The 10,578-nt window shown below is 36.6% G+C and overlaps 1 protein-coding gene across 1 annotated transcript in view; it reads left to right on the forward strand.

Annotated features, from left to right (window-relative positions):
- LOC121855543 (CLIP-associating protein 1-A-like) overlaps positions 1-9,102 on the forward strand; it is a 56,977-nt gene extending 47,875 nt beyond the window's left edge. Inside the window, exons 2-5 of the mRNA XM_042350533.1 lie at positions 57-162; positions 1,467-1,635; positions 4,130-4,306; positions 8,989-9,102. Of these exons, the coding sequence (XP_042206467.1) occupies positions 81-162; positions 1,467-1,635; positions 4,130-4,306; positions 8,989-9,085 (525 nt within the window). The 5' untranslated portion in view covers positions 57-80 and the 3' untranslated portion in view covers positions 9,086-9,102. The remainder of the gene's footprint in view (positions 1-56; positions 163-1,466; positions 1,636-4,129; positions 4,307-8,988) is intronic.
- Positions 9,103-10,578: the final 1,476 nt, after the last annotated feature.

Consider the following 10,578-nt stretch of genomic DNA (forward strand, 5'->3'; position numbering starts at 1 on the left):
ATTGTAATATTTAAGATTTTATGTAACATGTTATTAATTATGTTTTAAATTTGCAGGTGACTCTGAATGGGTTGGAGGTGATGACATTCCTGGTGGAGCGCATGAAGGAAGACTTTCGACCTTACCTCTCCTCCGTCATCCCCGCCGTTACTGACAGACTAGGTGAGTACAATTGTCTCACTACCCACACCCCTCACCGTAACAACATACACTGCAAAATACAAGGAGTTCATTTTATTTGGATTACCTGAAAGAATCCACACCCCATTCTTATTTCACCTAAAGATTAACCAACCTAACCTCCCCCCAACAGTGTTAGGGTGGTTAATCTTATGCACTAAGCTGGGATGGAGATTCTTTAGGTGACCCGTTTAAAGGAGGGGAGGGGGGGGGGTTGTAAAGTGTTTCATGGTTAATTCGTGGTGTTCGACTCTCTTCCATTATTGGTGTGCGTTTTCCATTCTGATGATACATATCTCTTTAGTAGATAATTATCTACTAAAGAGATATGATTATAATCAGTGTGAAGTGACCGTGTGACATTTGGTACCAGTACTGTAGTTCTGTTTTGAGGGTAAAAGTGTTTATTGTACTGTAATTGGAGGTGCATTAGTTACGTTATGTGTACCTGTAATAAAATAAAAGAATACCGGGATATATAGTAGAAGAGAGCAGAAAAGTGTGCGTGTTTCTAATGATAATTAAAAATTTTTTGATAAATATTTGTGTAATAATACAGCATTAATTGTTATTATTATTATTATTATTATTATTATTATTATTAAAGATACAGCTTCAATAAGCTTAAAGTAGAGCACTGTACTGTACTGTACACATTGAACATCCCCCCTGTAGTATCTCTTGGAGATTAATATTGTTATGGTTTACCAGACATAAATGGACTGGTGGGTACTGTACTGTGCTTAATTCATAGTGAATTTATTTTTCACGTATATTAGGAATAAAATTTTTAACTGAATATACATTAAGGTTTATTAACATCTGTACTGATAAAGTTGGATTAAAGATATCTCTCAAGAAGCTCTGTATGACGTAGAAACAGATTACTGTACTGTACTCTTGTTGTCTTCCATGAATGAATCCTAATTATGGTTTTAATTGTTATGACTTGACAATGGTAATAACCATATAGTATTCAATTATAAGGTGCCAGTATTTTGCCCCTATGAACCATATTGCTTCTTAAAAAAATGGGGTGAAAGATATTGTTTTATTTGTCATTCATGTACTGTACAGTGTGCTTAGATGTGCTCTAGTAATGTTTCATTGTGACAGTGCATAACTCATATACAGTATCCATGATGTTACAAAGAATGATATGAGGATTGTGCTGCCTCTGATGTTGTGTTGCATATTAGAATTAAAAAAAATTACAAACTGTATAAAGCCAATAAATTTCTTTTAGGTACAGTACTGTGATTGCTCATGCTTTTTCACTTTTGCAGGCGACAGCAAAGATGCAGTTCGAGAAAAGGCACAACTACTACTCTCCGCGTTGATGGACCATGTATTGTCCCCAAATAGCATGTTTGAAAGGCTTTTACCTGCCTTTTCACACAAAAATGGCAAAGTCAGAGAGGAGGCTATGACCTGTCTTCAGAATACTTTAACCAAGTGAGTATTAGCAGATTTTTTAACTTTCACATTGTAGATCAGTGAGTTTTTCTTACCTTAGAAGCATTGCTTTGAGGCAGTGCTTTTTTTGCTTTCTTCCACTGATGGTTTGTCTTTGACCCCAAATACATTGTGTGCAACAGAGTTATTATTAATGTTATTTTACTTGAGTGAGGCAGTGTGTAAAGTTATTTTATAATAATTGAATGCATATGTACTAGCTAAAATCAGTTAAAAAAAATAAAATCCATTTGTAGAGGATTGAACATTGCATACATTGTACCAGTACACCTGTGAGCACATTTTTCTTACCAGCAGGGGGGAGGGGGGCTATGAAAATACTGTAATGTCACATTGTGCTTTTAATATACAGTACAATACTGTATAGTAATAAGTCAACCCTTTATATGCAGTACTGTACAGTACAGTATTTCATACTGGCTCATTTCCTACACTGTGCCCTTAAGTTAACCTTTTCTTTGTATCCCCACAACTGCATGCAGTTCCATGCATTCCTCCATGCAAACAACCTTCTTATTCTCATGCTATTTGATTCACTATCCACCTTACAATTGGCATCCCTCCTACTCCTCCTCCTCCTCCTCCATGCATTGACATTGAGTATGTTTGTCACCCTTTTCATATGCATTTTTTGTGTCTATCTTTTCACTTTTCCATCCTACAAATGTTCTATCATTCATATTCCCAGTTTGTAAATGCAGTATAAACATGTGTACATGTCAGTCGCAGTACAGTATATGCACACTGTAATACATCTACTTTGCCATTTGTAGTTCAGTAATGTATGTTCTCTTGATTACCACTCATTCTTATTCCTAGCCCCGTGTAGCATGTAAAACAGTGTTCAGTAATACAGTATACTCTTTCACCAAAGTAAAGATTACCACAACCAATAAGCTGTGGGTTTGCACAATAAAACCCTCAATGGAGCTGTCATTTCTCATGTGATAATGTTAACTTTCCTCCAGACAGCAGCAGCAACATTTTTTCCCATCCAAGCCATTTCTTTCTTAATGAAGTGTGGCTGGAAACAAGACCAATTGTACATATATATTTTCCCTTCATTTGTTTTTTCATCAATTCTTACTACTGTAAAAGATATGTTCTGTAATAGGTATTCACTTATACAACAAGGCACTAAATATAGTTTACCCTTGTTGCTTCAAACAAGTACACTCACATTTTCCCACAAAAATACTTGATGCTATACTCTCCATACAGTCGCACACACTGCTACTTCCTGGGTGTCCATCTCTTGTTTCTAAATCATTCTTCACCTCATCCCTCCTCATCGCTCTTGGTCTTCCCTACCCTCTTTTGCCATCTAACTCAGAATTATATACTTGTTTTACTAATCTTTATCTTTACATTCTCTCACTATATCTGTACCACCTGACCAAACCCTGATTTACTCACTGTCCAACACTTCCTTTACTTCGATATCTCCCTATTTCTGTACTGGTCTATATTTGTAAGTACTGTACAGTATTTGGATCCCATTCACTCTGCATGCTTCTCTCAGGTACCTGTACTGTACATCATTTCTGTCACCTCTAATATGCTTCTTCCTCTTGCATCCAAAGCCATGCTTCACCCTCATACATCAGCCTCCTGAATGTCTGGCACACTTTGTTTTAGAGGCTTTCTAGATTTGGGAATTTTAAGGACTATTGGGTCTCACATACAGCATGGTGCAGTACATATCATTGGTTTGCACCCATAAGTTGATAATTCACAACTGACAACACATGCTGCTACTCATCTGCTTGAATATATTTACAAAAGGTTAAAAAGGTTGAGAAGTAAGCCTCCCCCAATGGTTAGATATCATAGCTAAGGAATCATCATTTGTGACATTCTTTGGAAAGGGCTTAATATTAAGTTTTATGTGTGTGGTTACTGGAGCAGTGGGATGTGTAGATGTACTAAATCTATTTGATCAGGAAGCAGCAGGCTGTTTGTTGCAGCTTGTAGAGAACATGGATAAGATCAAAACCTTGAGAGGAGGTTGTGAGACACAGAAAGTGGATATTTCAAAGGTATTACTGGTAGGTGATACTGTACCACATTATGACTTACAGTATTATTGATAAAATCAAAATTCACATGTACAGTAAAATAAAAAGGCATTGGGAATTAGTGATCACATCAGAATGTTATTGAGGTGACTGTTACCAGGTGATAGGTAACCAGAAGTATGACAGAAAAGGGATTTAGTAGTAAAAATGGTGCTAGTATGGATAAATGTGTAACCATATACAGTTTGGTGGTGTTCTATAAGATTCTGAATGCTGATTTCATAGTCAAATATTCATCATGTTTTTGTTTTGTTTTTTACTTTATATTTTTTTCAGAGTGGTGGCTTGTATTGTTTCTTAGGTACTTCATGACTTAGGTTATTAATAATTCTTTGTGCATATCGTGTAAGCAAATTAATAATTTACTTGTATTACAAGATTTTATCATTTTTCAGTCATAGTGCAACTTCAGTGACAGTGTCGCGTCTCATCCCACACATCGTCAAACTTCTGTCAGATCCAACAGCGCTGGTGAGAGACTGTGCATTCAATACCTTGGTGGAATGTTACAAACACTATGGTGAAAGACTTAGAGCGGATTTGACGAAGAAACACAGTGTTCCACCAGCAAAGTGAGTTCCTTGTGTACATGTATTGGAATTGTTGTTGAATGTAATGTGCATCCAAAGGTAAGGGGTGTAATATAGTACTAGTGAAAAGTAGATTTAATAGTTATTGTTATATGAGTAGAGGAAATTAAGAATCATTGGTGTTAAGGCAAGATGAAAAATAAGTGAACATTGTAATTTATTCTGATGTAACAATTGTAACATGGTAATTTGAAAATTTCAATTGGAGTAAGAAAATCAAATTAGGGTCTTTGAATGGTTGGGTAATGGATTATTGTTATTGGTTTACCTTATCATTGCCTAAAGAAGTCTCTGAAAGCATCTTTAAAGTCTAGCTGTATTGTGGCATCTCCTTCCTCGAGTAACTAACTGGCTTTGTTTCTGCCCTCCGGAGAAAGGGAGGCCTTCTATACCTGCACCTGTCCCTCCCATGTATGTGGGAGTTGATGAATAGTTCCTAGACTTGTTATGTAGATCATAAGATATCAGTCAAGCCCAGTAATCCACATTTTATGCCATCACTGTCTGGTCTTAATGGCTTCTTGTACTTTGTTATTTTGTGGCAGATGACTTGTTACTTCTTTTGGCACCATTGTTAGAAAGAATTTTGGCTGTAAATAAAGTCTTCAACATCTTAAGTGACTATCCTTGGGTATGTTTGTTTGAAGGTAGTGAGAATCAATGTAGGGAAGTTAAGGGAGATGGTAGAGTGATTGAATGTTTGTGCAATAGCTGGGTAAACGCAGAATTAAAAAAATCATAAATGCAGTTTGGGAAGATTTTATTTCTTAATACATTATGTTGATAATTTGAATAAAATTGATTTATTCATTGATAATACTGTAATTTATATTTTCTTTCCCACAAAGAATGTAATTGATCTACTTACATATGTTGCATTATTTTTCATGTTCTAAGTAAATGACAGTTGTTTTTACTAAGGATTCTCATCCCTGCACAATTCTGTACACTCTTCCACTCTCTCACCTCTCTCCCCCATACTCCCTTCTCTCCATGTACAACTCTACATACTCATCCATATTATCATCCCCCTTATCTGCACACACCTTTCCTCCATTTTTCCATCTCATTTTTAGCCTCTTTTTCACCATACAGTGGTCCCTCGGTTAACGAACACAATTCGTTCCAGAAGGTTGTTCGTTAACCGAAACCATTGTTTCAATGGGATTTTGGGTAATTGGTTCTAGCTCACCGAAAATTACATACAAACTAAAAATAAATGCAGTAAAGTACACTTACTTTGAGGTGTGCATGTAGAAGGCTCCTGGTTGATGATGATGATGATGGGAATTAGAATGGGGGTGGAGGAGAAGGGAGAAGAGAGAAGAGAAGGCATTGGGGTGGAAGAGACATCACCCCATGCCGCCATTTCACCCATAAAATTTTAGTTTACTTGGTGTAATTCAAGATTATTTTCTTTAAATCAACACTGCACTACATTATATATTGTCAATATGTAAAATAAACTTCAGAATGACCAATAATTGTACAGTGACCCCTCGTTTAACGAACTCCTCGGTTAACGAAATTTCGGTTAACGAACTGCCTTCCATAAGGATCTTCAATTCGGTTAACGAAAAAAAATTCGGTTAACGAATTTCTTACTAACCGACCTAAACATGTTTTCGCTTGCACTGACCGGGCAACCAGCTTTAGTATCAGTCCACCAATACAGTAATCGGTTTTAGGGCTTAAATTCCTTACTATTTTAGTAAATATCAAGAAGTTTATACTATTCATTAATTTTAAAAGTTTAATATTAACTTTTTTCGTCATTTTAACAATTATTGAACATAATTGAAGGTAAAGAAACTAGTTTCTGGCGTGCCATCCAGCCTGTTAACACACCAGACAGGCGTTAGTCTCTCTGTTTTCAGTGTAGGTAACATCTTGCTTGAGACTCTCTTCAACTAAACGCTTTTTTTCTGTGTTTCCAAGCAAATTATTGGTCATTTTGAAATATATTTTATATATTGACAATATATAATGCAGTGCAGTGTTGATTTAAAGAAAATAATCTTGAAATACACCAAGAGAACTAAAATTTTATGGGTGAAATGGTGCCATGGGGTGACTTCTCTTCCACCCCAATGCCTTCTCTTCTTCCTTCTCCTCCACCCCCATTCTAATTCCCATCATCATCATCATCATCCAGGAGCCTTCTACATACACACCTCAAAGTAAGTGAACTTTTCTACCATTTTTGTTGAATTTAGGAAATTTTCGGTGAGCTGGAACCAATTACCCAAAAACCCATTGAAACAATGGTTTCGGTTAACGAACTTTTCGGTTAACGAACGACCTTCTGGAACGGATTGAGTTCGTTAACCGAGGGGTGACTGTACTGTAAAAATAGTTTATGTTCAAGCAAGAAGCTTCCTCCACTGAGCAGGGACACACACTGACGCCATTTTGGGTGTGTTGAGTGGCTGTTTGGCGCACTAAAAACTAGTTCCCTGCACTTCAATTATATTAAATAATTGTTAAAATGACTAACAACTTTAATATAAGACTTGGACAATTATTGAATAGTACAATCTTCTTGATATTTACTCAAATGGTAACGAATTTAAGCCCTAAAACCGATTACTGTATTGGCGGACTAATACTACAGCTGGTGAGCAGGCGAAAACATGTTGGGAAAAATTTGTAAGGAATTCGTTAACCGAAATTTTTTTGTTAACCGAAGTGAAGAATCTTATGGAAGGTAATTCGTTAACCGAGGGATCACTGTACATGCACCTGTTCATCCATCCTTACCCCTTACAAATAAATCCCATATACTATTTGATTTTTGCATGCTCCTCTGCTTTAGTTATTTCACACTATCCTGCAGGTGCATTTCATAGTACCCTTCATGTCTTTCTATTCCCAGGCAAATACACCCACCCTTTGTATTTAGATTATATATTTTCTTATTTATTCTCCATTTTAATTTTTTGGAGACGCCTCCCCTCTTTGTCCACTTACCTCATTTGTACCACTCACTTACACTTTCACATACTGTACATTCTTTCCATTATCCTTCTTATCTTGTGCCCAGACTCTTGAAACATTCCCATCTGTATATCTTTAAATAAATTTAATGAACTTAAATGCATATTAAAATTCTTAGCTAATGATGTGCACTGAAATATTCCTCATCATTATGCTGTCTTGCATTTTTTGAAGCAGATTATGGTTTAATTATTTATATTATAGCCAAACCAGAATACAGTGAACCCTCACTTTACGCGGTTAATTCAACCCACAGGGTACCGCGGAAAGTGAGAAACGCGTAAAGTGAACAACATAACATATGGGATTAATTGAAATAGAGACCGGGCCGACCCCCAAACTCCACTTTTTCAGACACAATACCTACGTTGTAGTAAAAATAGCTTCTTAATTTTATGATGGTATGCACACACAATTAATAATTAAGAGAAATATAAATAATATTAGGTTTTTTAACACTTACATTAGTAGAAAAGATGGCTGGGCACACGGGGATGGGGGGTTGGTTCCGAGGCAGAGGGCAGATTATATTGGCCCTCACCTGTATCACTTGTATCAATTGTATCACTATCCACCACAGAGGCTTATAGGGCCTCTTTGTCAAACCCCTCAAAGTCCATATAAGTCCATATCCTCTCTATAATTATCACTATCACTGACTTGGGCCGGCTGTGGTGGGTGGCGGGTGAAGAACTCGGTAATGTTTTGATGACTGGGCGACCTTGTGCGCACCCTGCTCGTGCCGCTTACACAACATGCCGGATGGCGGGAGGTTTGGATCCAAAAATGGTGCGGCTCGCCAGCCGCTCTCCGCGTAAAGGGGTACACGCACCGCGGAATGTGAGCATTCCGGTTTCGGCAGGGTACCGCGTAAACGTGGAAACGCGGAATGTGGGACCGCGTAAAGTGAGGGTTGACTGTACAGTATTTATTTTTTCGTGCGGTAACCATCACATTTTTAACCACTGGTGGCTAAATTGCCTCCTGTTTTCAAGTTATTTTAAAAACCTATATAAAGCTTTTTAGGGTTTGTAAATGTAAATGAAAAGTATGCATATTGTTGGTTTCCCATACAAAAATAATGAAAATTTTAAAGTCTCAAATATTTAACTGTTATGTTAGTGTCCTTTGCACCACTGCTGGGGGTCCTCCCATTCCTTTGGGCTATTGATTATTGATTTCATTGTCTGTCAGCACTTCTGTCTCTTGCATCTTCAGTTTAAGAGGCTGCCTTCTTCACTTCATGAATGATTTGAGTTGAGGTTTGTAAACTTCAAGGAATTTAGGATTGGGTACTGTACATGCTTCGAGGCTGATTTACTTGCACTACTTAAGGGACTCGCCAAATCGAAAATATAATAATGAGTGGATTGTACATGAAGTAGGCAGGGTCACCCCTCTTTGTTATATACTTGTGATGAATACTAAGTGTCATATTATAGTAATTTTCCTTAAGTACATTTGCTACTTATTAGGCCCCGAGTGACATAATATATAATTCTTTTTTCTTCCCTGATTAGTGAATATCATATTAAGATTTTAAATAGTTTAACTCTTTCAATCACATGTCCATTGAAGACATTGTCACAGCTTTTATATTCTTCAACCACTTCTGTATACAGTGTCTTGCTGGGAGTTAAATTAATACTAAATATGTTTGCTCTCAGACTTCCAGGACTGATGACTCGATTTGATGACGTACGGGACACTGGCCTTATGTTTCCAACTGCCATGACAGCTTCAGGAATAATAGAAGGTATGTAAACAATGCAATGGTGTTCTTAACATATGCAGTGAAGGAAAAAAAAGAACTCAAAAGGTGAGATATATAATAAGCTTCTATGAACGCCCGTATTATTAAACAACATCTTCCCTTGAAGAGGTTCGTCATGTTTCAACCCGAGTTTTAAAGTAAATGAGTCCTGAGGGACACCGCAGTACAGTACTTAACGGGGTGGTGTGGCGGTAAGTTTAACTAATTTCAGTATTATAAATTAATTTTATTGGAATTAATTCATTTTACCGCCACATCACCCCGTTAAGTACTCTACTGCGGTGTCCCTCAGGACTCATTTAGTTTAAAACTCGGGTTGAAACATGACGACCCTCTTCAAGGGAAGATGTTTAATAATATGGGTGTACATCTCTCCGTCAAATATAAAATGCTCCTGAAGAAAAAGAAAACGGTGGTGAGCGTATAAGGAAATACAAATGCAGTAATCTTGTGTTTACTGTACCAGGTAACTTCAGTTAAGACACCATTGATCTGTGTAGAGAACATGAATACGGAACTCCCTCCAATCTGAATAATCATGTGTCAGTATGAAGACTTTCTTTTTTACAGTAAAGGTTTTCCAGAAATCAGCTGAAATGTTTACTGGGTTTTTGTTATTATTGTTACAGCGTAGATTTCTAAAGAGGTTTTAACATGTTTGTGTGTTTAAAAAGGATCAAGATATTTAAATGAAATAAGTAAATTAACAAAGATGCCCCAGGCTGCTGATGTGGATGTGGCACTAATTTGTTAGAGGCAAACAAATAGAAAAGATAAGGTGAGTAATAAAGAAAAGTGAGAATGAGAAGAATTATAAGCTTATAATTATTAATATACTGTACTGTACCTATTTTTCCATCCTTGAAAGATATGAATCATCATCTAGAGAAAAATAAGGCTAAAAGGAAATTGCTTACTTGTGGTTAACTTATCCTCAGTTCATGGTCCTTAACCTGTCATGTCACCAGAGATCGTTATTATAAACCACAGTTGGGTGCTTCCACAGTCATCTCTGTAGCAGATTATAAACATGTGCAATAGTTATTGTACATGCTGTTGGAAATTAGTGAATGTTTTCTCCCTTTAATTGGAAAGTTCTCAAATTATGTATGCTTATGTTCTCCTTCGAGGATATAGGATGATCTGTGTAGAATTTTACATGAACAAAAACTTTATTGTGGTAAAGTTTTATCACTTTTAAGATTATCAAGGGAAATATAGTATGTTGATACAGTGTGTTGTTTGAAACAAAAAGGATTTTCAACTGAATGTATGAACAGTGCTGGGGATTTGTCAGGGAAATGTGGAACTCACCAATTAACACTGGCATGATTGGATAGGGGTGCAGAGTTAAATAAGGGAGATCTCTGACTGACTTCAGGGAGGAGGATAAACCTCTTCCCAAACTAGATGTATTTATGAACACATCATTAAACTATTTAGGTTGATGGGTAATTTTAACACATTTATGTGATACTTTACA

Source organism: Homarus americanus, unplaced genomic scaffold (assembly GCF_018991925.1).
Source record: "Homarus americanus isolate GMGI-L3 unplaced genomic scaffold, GMGI_Hamer_2.0 scaffold48406, whole genome shotgun sequence".
Taxonomy (NCBI): domain Eukaryota; kingdom Metazoa; phylum Arthropoda; class Malacostraca; order Decapoda; family Nephropidae; genus Homarus; species Homarus americanus.